The sequence below is a fragment of the Anguilla anguilla genome, chromosome 3 (genome assembly GCF_013347855.1).
Source record: "Anguilla anguilla isolate fAngAng1 chromosome 3, fAngAng1.pri, whole genome shotgun sequence".
Lineage (NCBI taxonomy): Eukaryota > Metazoa > Chordata > Actinopteri > Anguilliformes > Anguillidae > Anguilla > Anguilla anguilla.
The window spans coordinates 64,981,197-65,002,739 of record NC_049203.1 but is presented as its reverse complement, the minus strand read 5'-3'; the positions used below and the strand labels follow the sequence as shown (position 1 = coordinate 65,002,739).

At 43.7% G+C, this 21,543-nt stretch overlaps 2 protein-coding genes across 5 annotated transcripts; both read left to right on the top strand.

Moving 5' to 3' along the window:
* Positions 1 to 2,182: 2,182 nt before the first annotated feature.
* Positions 2,183 to 7,649, top strand: LOC118222970 (tubulin alpha chain-like). Its single transcript, XM_035408965.1, has 4 exons — positions 2,183 to 2,277; positions 5,700 to 5,922; positions 6,174 to 6,322; positions 6,479 to 7,649. The coding sequence occupies exons 1-4, from the start codon at positions 2,275 to 2,277 to the stop codon at positions 7,454 to 7,456; spliced, it is 1,353 nt and encodes a 450-aa protein (XP_035264856.1). The 5' UTR covers positions 2,183 to 2,274; the 3' UTR covers positions 7,457 to 7,649.
* A 2,234-nt stretch (positions 7,650 to 9,883) lies between these two features.
* Positions 9,884 to 20,906, top strand: LOC118222972 (dnaJ homolog subfamily B member 6-like). Of its 4 annotated transcripts, XM_035408968.1 has the most exons (12): positions 9,884 to 9,901; positions 11,689 to 11,732; positions 12,832 to 12,918; positions 13,978 to 14,087; positions 14,250 to 14,303; positions 14,793 to 14,876; positions 15,408 to 15,509; positions 16,403 to 16,504; positions 17,045 to 17,168; positions 17,285 to 17,355; positions 18,047 to 18,226; positions 19,865 to 20,906. In XM_035408968.1, exons 1-12 carry the CDS (start codon positions 9,899 to 9,901, stop codon positions 19,912 to 19,914), a joined length of 1,011 nt encoding a protein of 336 aa, XP_035264859.1. In that variant the 5' UTR covers positions 9,884 to 9,898; the 3' UTR covers positions 19,915 to 20,906. The 4 variants fall into 4 exon arrangements, with proteins under 4 accessions (XP_035264859.1, XP_035264862.1, XP_035264860.1 ...); XM_035408971.1 differs by lacking the exon at positions 16,403 to 16,504; XM_035408969.1 differs by lacking the exons at positions 9,884 to 9,901; positions 11,689 to 11,732 and adding an exon at positions 12,564 to 12,669.
* Positions 20,907 to 21,543: the final 637 nt, after the last annotated feature.

The following is a 21,543-nucleotide window of genomic DNA, read 5'->3' as shown; positions in this document are numbered from 1 at the left end:
GGCTATCTAGCAGTTCAGTCAGCATTCCAAAAATAGTTGCAAGTTTCTCTAGGCAAGCATTTATCATTCCGGTTTGGCTCTCCTAGCTGGTCACCACAAGCAAAAGGGGGGGGGGGGGGGGTTTCAAACCATTGTGCTTGAAGAGTATCTTCTATTCAGTATTAATTCATGGCTGTGTACTTGTTCTACATGGCCGCATACTGATTTGTTGTTCCTTTCATTCGTGTGCGTCAGCTGAAGTCAGCTGAGTAAAGCCGGTTTGTTTAATCTGAAAACCCACCTTCTCACTGGCTGGCTCTCGTCCCCCTCGTCCCCCCCCGCCCCCCCGCTTGCATGGTGAGCAAAAGCTCTACGGTAGTGTGTTTACAAGACTCGTATGCCCTCTCCAAATATCAATTAATCAGTGCCTAGTAACTGAACCGGCTAGTCTGAATTACTAAAGAAGACTGGGTAAAGTGTTTTAAACAGAGGGTGTTACATAAGCAGAGATACCTGAACACCAAGGCTTGCTAAGTATAATGGAATTCTCAGAAAAGAATGGGAATTGGGAAAACGTGGATATCCTGCTTCCCAGACTCCACACGGACCGAGAATTCTTCCATGGCATTCCTGACTCAGTTGGAGATGCCGATCCTGATTTCCCATTGATGCGTATATTGGCGCAGAGAGTTAAAGTTTAAACCTTGCGCAAGCGTTTGTTATTTTCAGTGTTTGCACTTGCGTGTTTTTCGCATTTCAGGAAACACACTCATTTACTTACAATGCCGGAAATTTGCAAGTAAAATTCACAAGGGCAACCTGCAGGGGAGAATGCTTAAACCCGGATACAATCCAGGCCCCACTACTCTCTTGTTCGAAGATGTTTATTGGATTGCCAAGTTTGAAGGTTTGTGTTGCAAAAAAAGAAAATGGAGAACATAATTTTTCTTTTTTAAACCCTTTTTTATATGTAAAAGTAAATTTTCACCTTTTTCGCGTTGTTCAGGATGACTACATGTGATTGGACGCACACCAAAATAAATGTTTGAACATCTGATCTGAATATATTTTGAAAACTCCTGTTAAAACCAGTTCTGCCAGGTCACTCTGCAGTCAAGCTATTAAAACCAATCCCATTCAAAGAGCATTCAGCTGTTTATTTAGACATAAATATGGTTAAGTGAAAAGCCAGTGGGACAGAGTTGTCTGTTCGGTGCCTCCCCTCCCCCGCCCAGCTCCCATATGTCTCAATGCAACCAGGTTTCCTCCCTCCCACTGTGACATCACAAAGAGACAGCCGTCCGTGTTCCATTTCTCCTTTTCCACAAGCATGGCTCTCCCCCTTTTTCAGGGGAATTCATTGAAAAATAAAACACTGTCCAGTTTTTACACAAGTGTGACTGCCCACTTCTCTGCAAAAAAATAAATAAAATAAAAACAAGAGCAACCACTAATCTGCAAAAAAAGAAATAAAGTAAAAACAAAAGAAACCATTTACACTGTTACATCCCAACAATTATTAAAACAGTGAATCATTCCTTATTTAAGATACCTGAAATGTGAGTGTGAAATCTTGTTGAATAAGAGATTGATTGTCCTTTTGTCACACAAGTGAAGTCTGTGTAAGAGATCGGGGCTGAAAATGAGCCAAAAGGGGAAATAAACAGGGTGAAACTTCCCTTCATTTCAAAGGTGAAGCTACAATTTTAGCCCAAGGCTATGTGCTGCGGCTCTGGTTCCTGTTGGTCGCTTAACAATTCGCTCTCCCTGTGGGTGTGGCGGTCGCTCCTGCATTGTCTCCGTCACCTCCTGGTGAGCAAGCTCAGAAAATCACCTGACCTCACTCCCAGAGAAAAAGAAAGAGAAAGAGATATGGGGGCGGGCTTTGGACCCTTTGAATTTAAAAAAGGGGTTGCTTGCTGACGTACGGGGACGTTCACGCGAACGTACGCACATTCGAGCACGCCGTGCATCTCTAAATTTATGGACAGCTTTCGTGTAAATACTGTGCGTGGTGAGGCTCTTCCTCACTGGTCTTCCTCACAGGATCTCGGTCCTTGTGGAAGAGGGAGTTTTGCTCCTTGGAGAAGGCCGGCCCCCTTTTTCTTTTTTTTTCCCTCTGCTAACTGTTGCTCCCGCCAACAGGGAGCCGACTTCCTGTTCCTCCTCCCTCCCTCCACCCTCTCCCTCCGCCCCCCGCCCCCACACTATAAAAACCCCGCCTCAGCCCAGTCTCTGCATTGCTGCCTTCTTTTCCCGAATCCTCAACGTTCGCCAGAAGGAGAATCTAACAAAATGGTGAGTGCTGACGTAGATGAGATCTGAATTCCGATCGTCTTCGTCTTTTCAGCTCTACGTTCTCCTTTAGCGCGCAGGCAACGTAGAAATTACCCTCTGAAAATGAAAGATGTTTAAATGTGCTGCTTGGATTTTTCATTTATTTATTATTTATTTTTTTTTATTTTTCTGATTCTTACGCCGGCGAATGAATGATTATTCTTGCAGACATATGGAATAATGCAGTCTAAATGTGCCTGTACGCAGAGAGCAGGGAAACAACAGTGTTGCTGCGGCTGTATTCTTTTTCGGTAGAGGCAGGATGTGCAGTAAGATGGAGGATGAGAGAGAGAGAGAGAGAGAGAGGGAGGGGGGGAGAGAGAGAGAGGGAGAGCCCTGCAATACCAAGAGTTGAGCAAAGCTAACAATCCCCTCACTCAGCTGGTCCTGAGCCTTAGTTCCCCACATTCACTAAAGCCGCGTTTTCACCGCAGGAACTTTACCCCAGGACTAGGAACCTTTTAGCCGCGTTTCCACCAAAAGTACCCGGAACTACTTTTCAAGGAACTAAAAGGTTCCTTCAGCCCATTGTTGTCTGCGTTTCCACCGCGGTCTAAAGTACCGCGAAGATTAGGCAAATTAGCCCACTGACGTATGAAAAAGCGACGTTGCCGTCGGTCCATCTGTCCTATGATTTCTTCTGTAACCCCATACTACCACCGAAGTAGCCTACATTATTTTCTAATAACCGGGACAGAACGGAGGGGTTTATTCCACTTATATACAACGGGTTACCAACAATGACTACATATGGTTACTTTTGTATTTATTGATTTTTATCGATTTAATCACCTGGAATTGAAATATTCTTCTGCAGCCGTTTGGGCATATTTTACCGTTGTCAAGCAAAACTGTCATTGGTAGTTGAACTTGGACCGTTGTTATGCAACAAATAGGATATAACAGGCCAATAGTCAGATTGTAACTGTTTTATACATCCTCTCAAACACGTTCATTCTGTTTTTATGCGAACATTCACTTTCATGTCTTGACATCCGAGGGGACAGAATGCATTCACATTTCCAATATAACTGGCAATATAACACTTACTGATATTTTTGTATATATTTTTATATTTTTTATATAACAAATTCACATTCTCGGATTCATTGTATATAGTTGTATGTTGTAACCACTGCTTTGGCAACACAAGTGCCTATATTTGTCATGCCAGTAAAGCACCTTGAAATTGAAATAGAGAGAGAGAGAGACTCACGCTGCAGTGTAACTGCGTGCTCTCTCTCTCAGAGCCCACGGGCCAGACGCCAGGAATCGCTGGCGCAGTTTGTCCCGGCAGTCCATCCTTTACTCAAGACGTCCTTCATTTTGCTCGCGGATTATTATTTTTTCTCTCTTCCGAGGAAATGGTAGCCTTTGTGTAAGTCAGACGTGTTAAGTTAATACGGCTTATATGGCAGGGCACCGGTTATTTTTCCAACTCTCCTGGTTTTACCGCAAAGGCAGAGGTTGTTTATGGATGGGGGGGAGGCTGAAGTTTTTTTAATTGTGCGCGAAGCCTTAAGCCTTTAAGCGTGGAGAGAGGTGCCCTGGGGGCGAGCGAGGGATCCGGGGCGAGCGAGCGAGAGAGAGAGAGAGAGAGAGGGATGACGAGGGTTTTTTTTCTTTTTTTTTCTTTTTTTCTTCCGCGGCTCTTGCGCGCTCAAATCAGATATCCGTAGCAACAAAGCAGGGCGGGCCGGGCCGCATGGCCTCGGTGGGGGGAGGGGGGAGAGGCGCCCCCTTGCCCTCCCCCCTCCCGTCCTCGGGGACACACTGGGGGTGTTTTTCCGCTTTCGCTCGGCGCAGTCTCCGTGAGGGACGGCCGGGGCGACGCCCGTCATTTTTCCCTCACGCGCGCGCGCGAGAGAGAGAGAGAGAGAGGGAGAGAGAGAGGGAGAGAGAAAGAGAGAGAGAGAGAGAGAGAGAAAGAGAGAGAGAGAGAAAGAGAGGATGAGGGAATGTGCGCGGTGACGTCGCCTCCCCCCCCTCCCCTCCCCCCCCCCCTCACACAGCCACAGGCAACCCGAACACTAAAATCTCTTTTTCTTTCTGCGGCGTGTCTTTTTTTTTTTTTTTTGCTAACAGAGCTCATTAGACTGGATCGCAGTTCAAGGGGCCTGCGTTTCTGCTTGTCACACGCATAGCTTTTGTGTTTTAACCTGTAACAAAATACATGTAGTGAATCTGTGAAAATCTGTGTGATACAGGGAGGACTCAAATGCCGTGATATGACAAAGATACTAACTGATATTACAAAGATACTAACTGATATTACAAAGATACTAACCGATATTACAAAGATACTAACCGATATTACAAAGATACTAACTGATATTACAAAGATACTAACTGATATTACAAAGATACTAACTGACTTTTCAGATGGTAAAAAACCTTTAGGGAACTGGTGATTTATGTCGTTGGGGCAGGGTAGAGTGGGGTGAAGAGGGGAGGGGAGGGGAGGGAGGCACACTGTGCATTTGAGCCGCAGAGGGCAGTTAGGCTGCGAGAGAACAAAGGAAAATCCCAGCTAATCGATTGGTTCAGATGTCATGTCCTTCTGCATGACTAAACAAAATGGGAGTCCTCTCTCCTCTTACCGCCATTAGCAGACTACGGCACTTCAGTTTCCCCCCCCCCCCCCCCCCACTCACAAAGGGTTCATTATACAGGTCAAAGACAAATAGCAGAAGTATTGCTTGTACAGTGTGCTTAATGATTGTTACAATACAACTTTGTTCTTCTTCCAAAACCTTGATCAAATAATAGCTCAACAGATGGAAGGCGGAGGGCAGTCTCTCAGAGTGAGGGTGGAGATGGAGGATTATCTGTTCCCAGCCCCTGAATTGAAACCCAGCCCTACCCCTGGGGCAACATCTGCCACTGATAGTGCTGACTGCGCACCATTACCCCAAAAAACCTGAGCCCCTGCTGTCTGTGCACACATGACCACTCAGCTCCTTTTTTTGTTCTGTTGCATTAGCGAGCGGTTCAATGCGAGCTTTCTACATACATCTGTCTCTGCCTGTCAATATGTCAAAATCACGGTCGATCGACTCTGCAAGAGGGCACACATTCTCAACACAAATGTGTTTAAAAGCAACACGTAGCATGTCATTTTTTTTAAACACACCTCCATGTCAAGTTATGGACAACACATTTTGTGTTACTCTCAACACAGTCCGTGTTCAAAAAAAAGGTCACCCATTGTAACACATAAATTGTATATTTGTAGCTCAAAAAGCAGCAGCTTTGACACAAAATGTGTTGACAGTAACAGGAAAGGTAGTAACCCACATCCTTTTTCAGAGTGTCACACATCTTAAATTAATTACCTTGCGTTCACATGGTAACCCTGTCCTACTTTCTTTCTTCCTTTTCAGCGTGAGTGTATTTCTATGCATGTCGGCCAAGCCGGTGCCCAGATGGGCAATGCATGCTGGGAGCTGTACTGCCTGGAACACGGCATCCAGCCGGATGGGCAGATGCCCAGTGACAAGACGATTGGAGGGGGAGACGACTCCTTCAACACCTTCTTCAGCGAGACCGGGGCGGGCAAACATGTCCCCCGTGCCGTGTTCGTAGACCTGGAGCCCACCGTCATTGGTAAGGAGTCTCTACATTCCCACTTGTAATGTCCACCACATAAACACTCGGGTCTCATTATTTTATGAACTGTAATGAAAGTACAGCAACATCTCTGCTGAGTGGACCTTGGTTTTGGTGATTATGTCAGCACATATTAAAAACCATTTTGAGTTTTTTTTTTTTTTGATGATGATGATGATTATTATTATTTTTGTAGTTGCTAGGCTATAGCACTGGCTAACGGTTCTCTCTGCCTTTCCCCACCTCAGATGAGGTACGCACAGGTACCTACCGTCAGCTGTTCCACCCAGAGCAGCTCATCACTGGCAAGGAGGACGCCGCCAACAACTACGCCCGCGGACACTACACCATTGGCAAGGAGATCATCGACCTCGTACTAGACAGAACACGCAAACTGGTGAGCCACCTCTTCTAAATGAGTATTATTCTGTGGATAATTACTTTTTTCCCCCCCTGTACAGAAACAGAAAGGCCATTTTCAATAAGCATCTATTACAGCCTACATATTATTTGTTTAAAGAAGTAAAGAAATCCTCTCCATTCCATACTACAGGCAGACCAGTGCACCGGGCTCCAGGGTTTCCTGATCTTCCACAGCTTCGGCGGTGGCACTGGGTCAGGGTTCACCTCCCTGCTGATGGAACGCCTCTCTGTCGACTACGGCAAGAAGTCCAAGCTTGAGTTCGCCGTCTACCCAGCACCCCAGGTGTCCACAGCTGTGGTGGAGCCCTACAACTCCATCCTGACCACCCACACCACCCTGGAGCACTCCGACTGCGCCTTCATGGTGGACAACGAGGCCATCTACGACATCTGCCGCAGGAACCTGGACATTGAGCGCCCCACCTACACCAACCTCAACCGGCTCATCGGCCAGATCGTTTCCTCCATCACTGCCTCCCTGCGCTTCGACGGGGCCCTGAATGTGGACCTGACAGAGTTCCAGACCAACTTGGTGCCCTACCCCCGCATCCACTTCCCACTGGCCACCTACGCCCCAGTAATCTCCGCCGAGAAGGCCTACCACGAGCAGCTCTCAGTGGCTGACATCACCAATGCCTGCTTTGAGCCAGCCAATCAGATGGTGAAATGCGACCCCCGTCACGGCAAGTACATGGCCTGCTGCCTGCTTTACCGCGGCGACGTGGTGCCCAAAGATGTCAACTCGGCCATCGCCACCATCAAGACCAAACGCACCATCCAGTTCGTGGACTGGTGTCCCACCGGCTTCAAGGTGGGTATCAACTACCAGCCGCCCACCGTGGTGCCCGGGGGAGACCTGGCCAAGGTCCAGAGAGCCGTGTGCATGCTGAGCAACACCACCGCCATCGCCGAGGCCTGGGCCCGTCTGGACCACAAGTTCGACCTGATGTACGCCAAGCGTGCCTTCGTTCACTGGTACGTGGGGGAGGGCATGGAGGAGGGAGAGTTCTCCGAAGCCAGAGAAGACATGGCCGCCCTGGAGAAGGACTATGAAGAGGTGGGCACCGACAGTGTGGGGGAGGATGAAGAAGAGGGAGAGGAGTACTAATGAAGAAGACATTCCCCAGGCTCACTGACCCCTCCATTCCAGTCCCACAGCCACTTCCGGTTAGCGGTTGCTGCATTCAGCTGTATTCTGAAGGGTCAATTTTAGGAATCATTCCAAAGTTTTAAAGCTTAGAATATTCTTGCCACATGTCAGGTTGAGTCCATGTTTTCAATAAATACCGAGTTGAAAGTAATACAATGTATTTTTCTATTATTTCATGTTGGGGAAAAAGGTCACATTTAAAAATGGTATATTTTTGTAACTTCAGCTTCCACACAAAAAAATTGCACATTTGAAACTTCAGGCCAGAAACTATATGAAAACAACATGCCACTCAAGTGACTTCTGCATTTTATAAACGCTGACAGCACAAAAATTCCACTGAGGAACTGAGAAACCAGTTTCCTAAATGAGGTTTTCTCTGAAGGGTCATTAAAGCTGCAGTATCTCTAACATATGCTTACATATAATAAAAGCTTACATACAATAAATACATAATTCATGTCAAACAACTTTCTAAAAATCTAAGAATGTATCTCCACATAATTTCACATAAATGTGGAACTAATGATTTATTTACAATGAATAATTATTGCCTGAATTAATTTGTTTTGCAAGAAAGATGTGTTTCCAAAGTAAGTATTACGACTCATTTAATCTGATTCCAAATGGCAAAAATATCAATTCCCAAACATTCATGCAAATGGACCAGATGTACAAATACAAATCATTACCTCACTTCCTCCATTGTTTTTGTGAAACTTATATTCATATTTTACATTCCTCTTTTCATGAGGCAGTGAGGCCCAAGCCTTACACTGTAAGCCTGTGTACTGACCACTTGTGAACATGCTGGAAAAATGCAAAGATTACATGGTGATCCTAGGGCTCCATGCAACAGAAAACAATCTACCCTTTGTCTTGTTAGTGGCCTACATCTTGACCAACCTTTTCTGCCCCAAGCAACAGTTATATTCACGTTTCACGGTTTAGGGAAGGGGTGGTCAGTTTCAGTTTCTGGCTACGACCTTGCTACTTTTTGTTCCTCGTTTAAAAAACTGGCCCGCGCACAGCACAAGCAAGCCATGGCCGGAATCAAAAAGCTCGGTAGAGTTAAAAGCGGGGAGAGATAAGAACACGCAGACACCATTACAGATTTAAGCAAACGATGAAAAAGAGGTAACACTGGATGACATTTTAGTGAGTAGCGACAGAAGAAAGTAAAGAGGTTCATCCGTTTGGGAAGGTCTTACCCTGGGATTTCTAAAATTTCTAGGCAGCTGTCTCAAGTCTGGCAGATGACTGTATTCTACAGCAGTTGGAATCAATGCGATGGAATATTTTCCAAATATGTGCACAGTTGTCTAGTTTTTTTTTTTTTTTTTTAAGGCCTTACAAAGAAGATTAACTCTATGCAAGCACAGTTGTGATCTTGTGACTTGCTTGTTAACATTAGTTTTTTGTATGTTAACAATTTTGTACCCAGTTTAATTCAGTTCACCACACATTCTGTACTCTCAGAAAAAAGGGTAATATGAAAAGGTTCCCATAACGGCATGCTTGTCACTGAGGTACATTTGGGAAATGTGTTCCCTAAAGAACAAAAAATTCTGACAGTGAGTACTGTATAACAAGAGCTAATCATCTCATTGCACCAGAGCTGTGATGTGATTTTTTAAGAATTATTATTAAATGTGACTGTACTACAAACCTTGGGCATCTAATTGACCTTCACCCAAGTATCTATTTAAGCATTTATGCTCCCCTGCCAAATGAAGAAAAATTACTCTTGTGGTGGTCAACTGGTTCTGAATTTCATGCTAAATTTTGCTCCATGCTATTGTCCCTGAAATTACACATACATTCATTCCACACATCAAAACGTAAGGTCTGCTCACTTTTCATGTGGGATACATCATTGATATGACAGTAAAAAAAATTTTTTTTTTTAAACATTAGCTATTTAATGGTAATTTCAATCAATTCTTGCGGGAGCAATGTGATTTTAAATTATGTGAAACCCACAACTGAAGTGAACCCTTGCTGTACTATAGGCCAATGACTTTATTTAAAGCTTTTGGTAAGTGTGTTTACAATGAAGATTTAACAAAAATATATCAGTGTTATTATTGTTGTTGTTGTTATTATTATTATTTATAAAATGAAGATCTTTCTGCTTTTACTAAATATTACAATGTAAGCTATAATAATTATAAGATGCAAGCTTTTACGTATATAAGGAAGTAATTTGTAATAACAAAATAACAACAACAACAAAAAAGGATAGTAGAATGAAAAATGGAAAAACACTTAATGTTTTCACGTAGGCCTAATACTCAAAAGGCGTTCCACTCAAAATGCATGTTAGAAGCGATTGTAGCGTCTCCATGGTAACCAAGATGGACAAAGGTTAACTAACGTTACTGTAACGTTATACAGTTTATGGTTAGTCCACTGATTTCTTATTTGAATGTAACATAGGTTGCTATTGAATAGTAACTACCGAGTGTTAGCTATTTTGCGAATAAGAACAATAACATGAAAAAAACATGTATTTTAACCGGGGACAGTTTCTCAACACAAAAAACGGCTAGGCCGTATAAGCCTAGTCTACCTTGTTAGCAAGCCGTGTGTTTTGCTGTCGCCAACCTAAAGCTGTTATGAATAGCCAACTAACTTTAAGAAGTTTTTTTTTTTTTTGTAGTAGATTACTACACTTGAAATTTTAGAAAATAAGTAGGCTACGCCACATTGCTGTTTACGTTGATGTGGAGCGCTGGCTTGCTTGTGGCGTCACCTTGTGGTAAATGTATCCTAATAGTCCATATGCTTTAGACTAGAGTTATAAGTAGTTGCACCCAATATTGTCGGCCAGACTTATTTTTATCACCGCGTCTTTAGTGTTAATTTAATTGCATATATTCTCCTCGGTGCTGAACAAATAATGCATACTTATAAGTAGAAGCAGATTTGTACAAAAAAATTGAACTTACGAATACTACAGTTGAAATATATTTTAGTGTGTATGGGCTATTTCAATATGTGTTATCTAGCGAATTGCTTACCGAGTGCAACCTGCCACTTAATCTTCATAAAATTACACCACTTACAGGACGTTTAGGCTACCGTTACACCCCCACAGTGACACCTATTCTTCTTTATGCTGCAGGCTATTTTCTGTTTCTTTTTTGGACTTAAATTGTTGAAGACTGTGATTTTTCTGAAGCAGCCCTTTGTTTTTAATTTTTTTTAATTTATTAAACTTGCAAATAATTTAATATCTGATTTGACGGTGGTGCAAAATGTTCATAAATGGACAATTATCCTGGAGTGCCCTCTTTTGGCCAAAGTAGAACGGTTGCATAAAGTAGAAGTCAGTGAGCCACTACACTTCCTTAAACAGATAGTTCAGCTGTTTTTTATACGATTGTCCCATACAGTTTCTATGTTCATTGAGGGATATTTTAGATAAGACAGCCAACTTTACAATGGCTGCAATAGTGGCGTAAAGCAAGAAAATAGACTTCAAGTAGGCCTAACTCCGGAGCTGCTTGTACAGTGACATTATTTTTCCAGGGGCTGCGAACAGATTAGTTTTATAGCTCTCTTAATAATTATGGTTTGCACTTACAGAGCGTATTTCATCTCATGGTCTCAAAGTTATTTGCAGTGAACGAGTAAGCTCACCTCAGCCATCACCAATGAGTAACACCCACCTGGCCATTTTGCACCAGAATGTTCACCAAACATGCTCCTCAGTGGAGACAGAGAGTACATTTTCAGCCGATCTCTGTAACCAAATCTTAACGTCTTAACCTCTAGCTCGTTAGTCAAACCATTATTGAAGGTACTTTAGCAAGCTTTCACGCAGAAAGCATGTGCATGCGCGCACACACTAAGCCCTCCGGCACGTGCAGGATAGTCTAGCCTACTGCCCGACCAGTATATTTTTAGTAATAATTGTTGGGGCCTATAACTATTCCAAATACAACACTAACATAACAGTGCCAAGAATTATTAGCTCTGTATTTATTTTTTTTAATTTCCCGTTATGCTTAAATTGTTGACTTTAATGTAGTTCCCCAGGGTGAAGTGGAGAGGCCACGATGGCCCAAATAATGAACGTGCTCCATAGAATTAGCTGGTAATGGTTTGTAGGGGGTTGCAACACGCTTATTCATGTGTCTATGGTCAGTGCAATCTGGAAGCTAACAAAAATCATTTCTAATTAGAAAAAAGGGCACAGACAGCATCTTGCTGGACAGAAGAAGAAAAGGTAAGGTATCTGCATAGTGTTTAGTGCAAGACTATATATACTATATTTGACTACATTGCTATAATCAGCTAATATGTCACTACAGTTTAATATTTTTGATGCACCTGTTTGTAAACATTCTGATTCTCAATTGGTTTGGATTTTTTTAATGTCTCTGTATATTGGAATATGTAGCTACTTCATATCTGTATGCCGAGCTAGGCCTAGTACTCTATCTGCAGCTAGCTTTTATTAGTTTCAGTACACGCAATCCTACATTGGTTCTGGCATAGAACATTCCAGTATTAAGTAAATGTCACGACACAGTTAACTTGCTGCTTGGAGTGTCAGTCGTTGGCAGTGTTGTGAGGTCAGAGGAAGTGTGTTCCCCCGATTGTTTTGAGAGACAGGTGGCCTGGAGAAATTTCAATATTTCCGGCCCAATTGTCTCTCAAAACAATTGGAGGAACAGAGGACGATGTACAGTGTTAAATCGACTCTTACGGAGTACATACTTGTACTCTACTCTGCTTGAGTTGAATTAACACCGGACATTTTGCTATGAAGAGGAAGGAGGCTGAATTATAACTTTTCAATTTTTCCTGTAGCCTACCTATTTCTACAAATATATTCCGTGGTTTTCACGGAAAGATGCACAATTTAATTCGCGACACACTGTATCTGACTGCACCCACGGTGGATTTTCAAAGTTACCCAACTATTAACAGAAAATAGTAACCGAGGCTTTTTTTTAAACCTGCACCTTCATCTTGAAAGTTTAAGTATTTAGGTGAGAAAAGCCGGGACGGCAGGGCAACCTTGGAAAAGTGTACGCGCATTTATTGCCGCTAGGGACATACCCATGCGTTTAAAAAGGAACAGTGTAGAGATCCTTAACCTACATGAAAGAGTTATTTATTAGATCTGAGTTAGCTACGTTAATGTAAATATAGTACGTGTAAGTATGCTGTGTTCATATGTTATGTGTCATATGTTACAGAGCCAACGATCATGTGAACAGCAACCAAAAGTGAAAGAGATTCGGAGTCCTATAAAACCAGTAAGATTCTCCAGACGCAGATTGTCGTAGCCTATAACTGAAGTGCTTTGTTTTTGGTAGGTTCTTGAAGTCTAGTAAAGACATGGTGGATTATTATCACGTTCTGGGAGTACCGCGAAATGCCTCCTCGGAAGATATAAAAAAGGCGTAAGTCGGCGATCCTTTGTTGTCTTGAATGGTTTTGTGGTTTGAATGTTAGAAACTTTTAATAAACGGATTCTGCAGTAGTAGTTTAGTATACATTAACCAATGCATGCGTCGTTTAAAATGATTATTAACCATAAATTGTAACACAGCGGTATGTAGTATTGGGCACTCTATAAACTTACTCATAAAATTGCATAGAAAAAAAGATAGGCATAAATAAAAGGCGTGAGATAGGAGAACGCGTTGCTTGTAGTACAATTAACCGCTTCACAGTGATCTGAGGGTTGTTTCCAGTGGTTAATATTATGCCCCAAAGCTACAGTATAAAACTGAAAGCGAAACTAAAACTAGCGATGGAAAGCAGGCAAACTTACAAAAACGCGTTTGTCTGAGAGTTAAACGCTTTTCAGAACTCTACAGTGCCCCCACTTTGGAGCATTTGCTAACTGTAAAAATTAATTTAGCGCCTGATCTACGAAATCGGACGCATTAGTGCGCTTACGAAACAGGGTGCATTAGTGTTCTCCTTAGTTTTTCAATTTACGAAGGCCGAGTTCGTGCTCCTTGGAAGAACAAATGTTCTGCTTGTCGGGGTTCCGTTGTCGTAGCCACTAGATAGCGATATAGTGGTGCACAAAATATTTTTTCCCCCCCTGAATGTAGCCTAACTTCGTCAAAACGGCGATAAAATGTTGCTGTCACGGCAGAGGTTCAAACTCCAAAGTGGTGGTGGAAAAAAAAAGACAGAGCTCAGTTTCACCTTTGAATAGTCTAGAGGGGGTTTCCAACCTTTTTGGATCTAGGGATGTCCAACCAAGCATAAAGGCATTCTGGGGACCCCCATTAGTTATAAAGTGTTACATTAAAAAAAAATATTCTTCAATCAATACATTGTATATCAAGTCTGGTCAATAACCCCCTACACTACTTTCAAGTTCCCCCAGGGGTCAGTGGACCCCCTTGTTGAAAACTCTAACCTGTACTCCACCCTAAAATTTGAGTGCCTGCTTTTACGGAAAAGTTTTTTCTGTTAACGCACGCGCGCGCGTGTGTGTGTAGGTATAGGAAGCTAGCCCTACAGTATCACCCAGACAAGAATCCAGATAGTAAGGAGGAAGCGGAAAGGAAGTTCAAGGAGATCGCAGAGGCCTACGAAGTTCTGTCTGACAGTAAGTACTGCTCTGCCCGCTCCAGGCCTCGCTCCTCAGGGTCCGAATTGGGGTTAGGATCGGGGGGGATAACAGGCCTGAGTTCTCATTTAATATAGTCTTGTTTTTTCTGCTTACTTCTTTGCTTTCATGTTCAAAACGTTGCTCTGAACTCATTCTCAGGTTCAAGGCGAGACGCTTACGACCACGGCAGCAGCCATGGAAACCGTAGCACAGGTGAGAGGGTGTGCTCATTATCTGCCTGTCTCGCACCCCGTCCCTCTGTAGACTAATCAAACCAGCATCAGCAAAAAACTGCCATCAAAGTACGGTGTGACTCTTTCACTTGGTGCATGTAAGGCTTCTTGGGGGTGGCAGGTGCCGTGCAACAGTGATGGAACTGGGCTGGTTTTCAGTTCATTTGCCGGGTTGGATGCCTTGCATCCTTGAGCCGAGGTACCTAACCTGAATTGCGTTCGGTAAAATGTCCAAGCCGTGTGAGTGGATTGTACGTGTAAAAAAAGTAATCTGTAGAAATTGCTGTGGATGAGAGTGTCTGTTAAGTTTAAAAAAAATATATATATGTTTCACTTGCAGCCGTTGCTAAGATGGGAATTTTTTAAATTCCGAATTCCGTTTCTTTGTCGCGCAGTATCTCCAAATCCCGCCGCGCCTTCCGGATTACCCGTCTCCGGGTCACATGACCTTTTTACCGTTTCTCCCCAGGCTTCGGGGGCTCCTCCGCACAGAGGGATTTCTGGGATACGCCTTTCCGCAACCCGGACGACGTTTTTCGGGATATTTTCGGGGGTAACGAGCCTTTCTCCAGCTACTCTAATGAGTTTCGTGAGGCTTACTGACAATTTACTTACTGCGGGCCTTGGGGCAGAGTTGGGCCCCCCAAGGCCCCCACAGCCACACACAGCGCAAAGCCTCCTCGTCACAGTGTGCGCACAGTCCAACTGCTTTTATCACGTCATAGTGATACGTTATAAAAATCTACAATAAATACATGTACTTAATTTAATTCCTTCTTTTACAGTTTCCTTTTAATGTCTTTATTTTAATGTGTGGTATTGCGGGTTGTGTTGCATCGTGTATTCCTTTCTTCTTGGACCAATGAGCCTTCGACAGCTTTCCCGTCTACACAGTAAAATGTGCAGCGCTAATTCAGCTCTTATCAGAGTGCAGAAGGGGACCATGTGTACTCTGTAAGAGTTGATTTAACGCTGAACATTTTACTGTGTGCATGCTATGTGAAGTAAAGATTTCTGAAAGTTGAATTGTTGTGTTGCAGAGTGGGTAAGAGCTCACTGCTTCTTCTCCATGTCTGGTTTGCAGATGACTTTGATTTCGGTGGCAGGATGAACGACAGGGCCTGGGGAAGTTCTTACAGCTCGCAGCCTGGGACAAGCTCCTTCTTTTCCTCCCCCTCCACCGGAGGTAAAAGTGCACCCAGGCACACAAATCGTCACCAGAGTGTGAATGGATTGGATGGCCGAATTATGACCAACTCTGCATATGTGCAGTGTGGAAATTGTGGAATTTTATTGAAATTCCAGACGTAATTAATCTGTGATTCAATGCACCTCATCCTAGCTGACAAAACAGGAGGAAAACCGGTTCTCTGGAATATGGACTCACAAATGGAATAAAATCACTTCAAAAAGACGAGCCCTTAATAAGACTAACACTCAGAAGTTACTAAGGAGTAGTCCTTTCGAGTCTCTGGTAAGCAGAGACTCGAGACTGATCTTCTCTGGTATATTGGAACCTCCTCTAAAAAAGTGCAAGCCCTGCCTTCTGGTCATACTGGCAGGCTCAATTACACCAGGCAAGATCAATAGAGCACAGAAAAGTATTTGAATCCAAAACAAATACGTATTTGACCCAGGTCTGCTTACCAGAGACTCGAAAGGACTACTCCTTAGTAACTTCTGAGAGTTAGTCTTATTAAGGGCTCGTCTTTTTGAAGTAATTTTATTCCGTTTGTGAGTCCATATTCCAGAGAACCGGTATTCCATATTCCAGAGAACTGGTTTTCCTCCTGTTTTGTCAGCTAGGTCTGCTGGTAAGGTGGATGTTTCTAATCTGGTAGTGTTGTAATCTTGTTCATCTGTCAGGAGGGAGCTTCTTCCAATCATCAATGGTTAGGACTGAAATATGCTTTATTTGGAGGTTGGATTACATCCACCTCCGTCCCCACATGCACACGCACAACGCTGAACATTTTACTGTGTGCATTTTGTGTCAAGTAAAGATTTCTGTTAAAGATTAACTGTTATGTTGCAGAGTGGGTAAGAGCTCACTGCTTCTTCTCTCCGTATGGTTTGCAGATGACTTTGATTTCGGTGGCGGGAGGAACAGCTGGACCTGGGGAAGTTCTTACAGCTCGCAGCCTGGGACAAGCTCCTTCTTTTCCTCCCCCTCCACCGGAGGTAAAAGTGCACCCAGGCACACAAATTGTCACCAGAGTGTGAATGGATTGGATGGCCGAATTATGACCAACTCTGCAAATGTGCAGTGTGGAAATTGTGGAATTTTATTGAAATTCCAGATGCAATTCATCTGTGATTCACTGCACCTCATCCTAGCTGACAAAACAGGAGGAAAACCGGTTCTCCGGAATATGGAAAACCGGTTCTCCGGAATATGGACTCACAAATGGAATAAAATCACTTCAAAAAGACGAGCCCTTAATAAGACTAACTCTCAGAAGGAGTAGTCCTTTCGAGTCTCTGGTAAGCAGACCTGGGTCAAATATGTATTTGTTTTGGATTCAAATACTTTTCTATGCTTTACTGATCTTGTCTGGTATATTGGAACCTCTAAAAAAGTGCAAGCCCTGCCTTCTGGTCATACCTGCAGGCTCAATTACACCAGGCAAGATCAATAGAGCACAGAAAAGTATTTGAATGGTCTGCTGGTAAGGTGGATGTTTTTAATCTGGTAGTGTTGTAATCTTGTTCGTCTTTCAGGAGCAAGCTTCTTCCAATCAGCAATGAGAGGACTGGCAAATACTTTATTTGGAGTTGGGATGAGATCCACCTCCGTCACCACCTGCACAAGAACCGTCAATGGAAGAAGCATAACCACCAAAACGTCAGTTCTTTCTTTTCCTTGTTACGATTTTGTCTTCTTTATTTAAATTATTATTATTTTTTTTAAATGCGATTGACTGTGCCTTTGATGCCCTGAAATCCATGACTGTTGAACAGAGTGAAGGAAAATGGCCAGGAGAGAACCGAGATTGTGGAGGATGGAGTCTTGAAGACCGTGCTGACCAATGGTTAGCACCTGCTGATGTGCATCCTTTACTTTGATCCCCTAACCCAGTGGTAGTCAACCCTGTTCCTGGAGATCTTCCATCCTGTAGGTTTTCATTTCAACCCTAATTTGGCACACCTGACTCTACTAATTAGCAGCTCAACGTGATCTCTAGCTGTTGAATGAGGTGTGCTTCCTTAGGGTTGGAATTAAACCCTACAGGAGGGTAGATCTTTAGGAACAGGGTTTGATTACCACTGCCCTTACTCAAATCTGGCTCACAGATCCAAATCCGGCCCTGATTTTCTATTCTCCCAGGTAATTAACTGAACAGTTAGTGTTACTGATTGGCCAGACTGTCTTCGCACCTGACTCCCAGGTAAAGGGAGGGTGGAAAACCAGCAGTTCTCAACCCTCATGGACCATGATTTGAGTAACCGATCCCTCTCCCATCTTCCTGTTATGACTCCCCACACCCCACACCCCTCCCAGAACCCCCCCCCCCACCATCTCCCACCCTCTTTGTTTCTTTTTCCCAATCCTACTGCAGTCCCTCTCTTTACAGTGCCTCTCTCCGCGCAATGTCCCTGTACACAGTATAATGACCAGTGTTACTTCGAACGCCACGTTTATGCGAGTCCAGTCGGGGCCACGTGCACACTGTGAGAGTTAATTCAGCGCTGGGCGCTTTGCCGTGCGTTGCTTCGTTACAGGCGAGGAGGACCCGGCGGCCCTCGACGTCGCGCGAGGACGGAGACCAGGCCAGGGCCCGGCGGTACGGCGGCAGCAGCAGCAGCAGCAGCACGACAACAGGAAGAGGAAGTTCAAGGACGGGCAGGACCCAGGGACCCCCGTGCGGCAGCAGGGGGCGGCAGCCGCCGATTTGAACACAGGTGCTGGGGGGGGCGGGGCCTGGGAACACGAGGGCGGGGCTAGAACCTGGGAGGGCGGAGTCTTCAACGACCGGGCAGACCCAGAAACTGGGCGTCAGAATTTCAACTGTGTCCTGCTGTGAGGCGACTAACGAGGTTCCTGTCGTTTTGACGGTTTGCACAGTAGTGTTCAGTGTTAAATTAACTTAGAGTACTATTGGATTTGTTTATACCCTTTTAGAGTTGAATCAACGCTGGCCATTTTACTGTGTATCTTTCTCTTCTTCCAGCGGGCTGGCGGTGATGTGGTTTCTCCTTAGGGTTTTGTAGTGTGTTTTGAACTAGCTGAACTATCTTTTCGTGGAAAAGATTTTAAGCCGTTCAGAGTGACAAATGTGCAATAATAGAGAAAATCGAGTAAACAGGGGGCAAATACTTTCTCACACCACTGAATGCAATGAAGTACACTACATGTGTTATCCTTTCTGCTTGGGGCACTGACACTCTGTAGAGCTGCAGTGTGCACCTGGTTCTTTTGAAGGGTTCAGGATTGTCCTTTCTGTTTGGGGCACTGACACTCTGTAGAGCTGCAGTGTGCACCTGGTTCTTTTGAAGGGTTCAGGATTGTCCTTTCTGTTTGGGGCACTGACACTCTGTAGAGCTGCAGTGTGCACCTGGTTCTTTTGAAGGGTTCAGGATTGTCCTTTCTGTTTGGGGCACTGACACTCTGTAGAGCTGCAGTGTGCACCTGGTTCTTTTGAAGGGTTCAGGATTGTCCTTTCTGTTTGGGGCACTGATGCTCTGTAGAGCTCCAGTGTGCACCTGGTTCTTTTGAACGATTCCTGGATTCTCCTTCCCAGAGATGAACAATTTCACAGCATCTTTGCGTGAATTATTTCCTGGTTTGTCTGTGTGCATCATGACCACTAACATAGTGTGGCCATTCGTGTGCTGGTTTCTTTTCGCCAAATGTTTGTGTGGAATCTGCCCCAATGATTTGGTGTCCCTGTCTAGAGGGAGAATCTCTCTTAAGTGCTGATGTTTGTAATGCGTTTCAGCGTACAGGTGTTGTGATAGTTATGTGTAGCATTTGAATAAGTATTCTATTTATTTTCAATATATATATCTGTCATGAATGAATGGATGCTGTTATAATATAGCCAATGCCATCTTAAATGCTTGCTATCAAAAATTACTTTTCTTTCAATATCTTTTTCTTAGACTTTTAATGCATAAAAGTGCTTGTTATCATATGACAGAAGGACACGTGCTGCAGTTTTTTATAAAGATTATAAGAATATCAGCACTCCTCTTTCATAAGATCAAAGTTATCAAAAAGCTTGTATCAGTATATAATCCTTTTTGCATTTTGATGTGAATATGATGCACTAATTTAGTTAGGAAAATGGTGAGCATCGTTGGGCTGAATAGCCTGTTCTCTTCATTATGTTATGTTATGTTATGAAGATCTTTGCTCTAACTAATTGGGTAGGACCCAATTGTCGGATGTGGGCAATAGCTGTGCCCCAAAAATAAAACCAGTATTTTAAATATAACGACGCTCTGTACTGACAATGTGAAATCAGTTGCCAAAGATGTTTTGAAACAATGTAATGTGATCAAGTCTTGCACACTTTTCTTTTGTGCTTTATTGAACAGGTCTGAGTAGAGGGGCAAACAAGTCTACGTGGCGTACAAAAGAAGCATAAAATCTTCTCCTTCCACACACCCCCCCCCCCCCCCAACACTGTGAAATGATCAACTTTTGAGTTGCTTCTGTTTGCCCCCCCACCCACGTCTGGCCCGTTTCTGTCATGGCGCCTGGCTGACTTTGCCCGTGTCAGACCGGCTGGTGCCTATCACATCACTATGACATCACATCACTATGACGATAAAGGAGAGCAAAGTTCAAGGGAAGGAGGGCTGCTTAGCAACCAAACAGAACGGGTATTTTTTTTATTTTCTGAAATGAGAATCTTGTGAATGTCCATTACGCCTTCTTCTTTAAAGTGAATATCAGTGAAAAGACCTTTCAAAAAATTTGTGTTTGTGTTTAGACGTGTGTAAAGGTAGAACTTGTGCCTCGTGTCAGTGAATTCATTACTGACTCGTTGTGTGACATCAGAATTAAAATGTTTACTTTCAAAAACCTGTGTGGCTGCTGTCGACTTACACCCGCATGGCTCAGTCTGGTTCAGGTGTGACCATAAGAGGAACACACACTGCTTAATCTAAGTAGTACCTGTCCCTGCCGTTTCGCCCTCCTATTCATTCATCGGCATTCCAACAGAATACTTTCCAACAGAACCTGCTTCATTACATTACATTACATTACATTACAGGCATTTGGCAGACGCCCTTATCCAGAGCGACGTACAACAAAGTGTATAACCAAAACCAGGAACAAGTGTGTTGAAAACCCTAGAGCGAAGTACTTCCCTCCCACACACTCTTTGAATTCTGTTGTTTGCGTTTTGATTCCTTTTCTCCCTGATCTGTCTCTTTCTCTTTCACCCTCCCTGCAATCTCAAGGTTTCATTGACCGATTCGCCCCCTGGAGGTAAAAAGAAGCCCGGCCTATGGCTGCAGGCTTTCCTGCCTTTGCGTGTGCATTGATTCAAAGCTGTCCAATCGGCTCCCTCGTCCTTGGACCTTTTGTCTCCTCGCTGCATGCGAGAAAAAAAAAAATACACATGAAAAATAATGGAAGTGAAAACTACAAGAAAGATGTGTGAAAATGGAAAAATATGGAATGTAATTTATGGGAGACAAAAAAAAGGTACTGGGCTGTTTGTTGTGCACTGACCCAGATATATCAGCATCCAACAAGAAACATGCACGCCTGCACTGTTTGAGAAGCAGATCCAGATTTTATTTATTTATTCTAAATAAAGTAATTGGAGAGAAAATTTTTTAGCGGAATTTCATTTTATTTTCTTGTCCTCGAAACTGATATTAGTTTTTGTTTTCTCCTGGATGCATGTCTGGGGTTTTCTCCACCTTGCTGCACATCCTGAGAACCACAGTGAGAGTTCAGGATGTTCACATTACACCTCAAAATCACGTGGGCCTCACAAACACCTGCGCTCCTTTGCTATTATTGGCTGCGATTGGCTGAGAAAGAGAGCAGTCTAATCAATTCCACGGTATGTACTGCGGCCCTGTACTTTGCGCCTTGTGTCCACACACGCTCCCAAGTGTGCGTGCCTGCCGATTACCTCTCCCAGCTTCGTTTAGGAAAATGTGGATAATTAAAGAAATGGTCATTGCATGTGCTATGATAGAAAGACTTCAGTGGAGGTATGAAGAAGGGATGAGTGAAGGAAAGAAAAAGAAAA

Excerpts from the sequence above, each read along its gene's own strand:
- LOC118222970 (XM_035408965.1), top strand. Across the intron at positions 5,923-6,173 it reads CCTGGAGCCCACCGTCATTG|ATGAGGTACGCACAGGTACC; the intron begins GTAAGGAGTCTC and ends TCCCCACCTCAG. Across the intron at positions 6,323-6,478 it reads TAGACAGAACACGCAAACTG|GCAGACCAGTGCACCGGGCT; the intron begins GTGAGCCACCTC and ends TCCATACTACAG.
- LOC118222972 (XM_035408968.1), top strand. Across the intron at positions 16,505-17,044 it reads TTCCTCCCCCTCCACCGGAG|GAGCAAGCTTCTTCCAATCA; the intron begins GTAAAAGTGCAC and ends TTCGTCTTTCAG. Across the intron at positions 18,227-19,864 it reads AGCCGCCGATTTGAACACAG|GTCTGAGTAGAGGGGCAAAC; the intron begins GTGCTGGGGGGG and ends TTTATTGAACAG.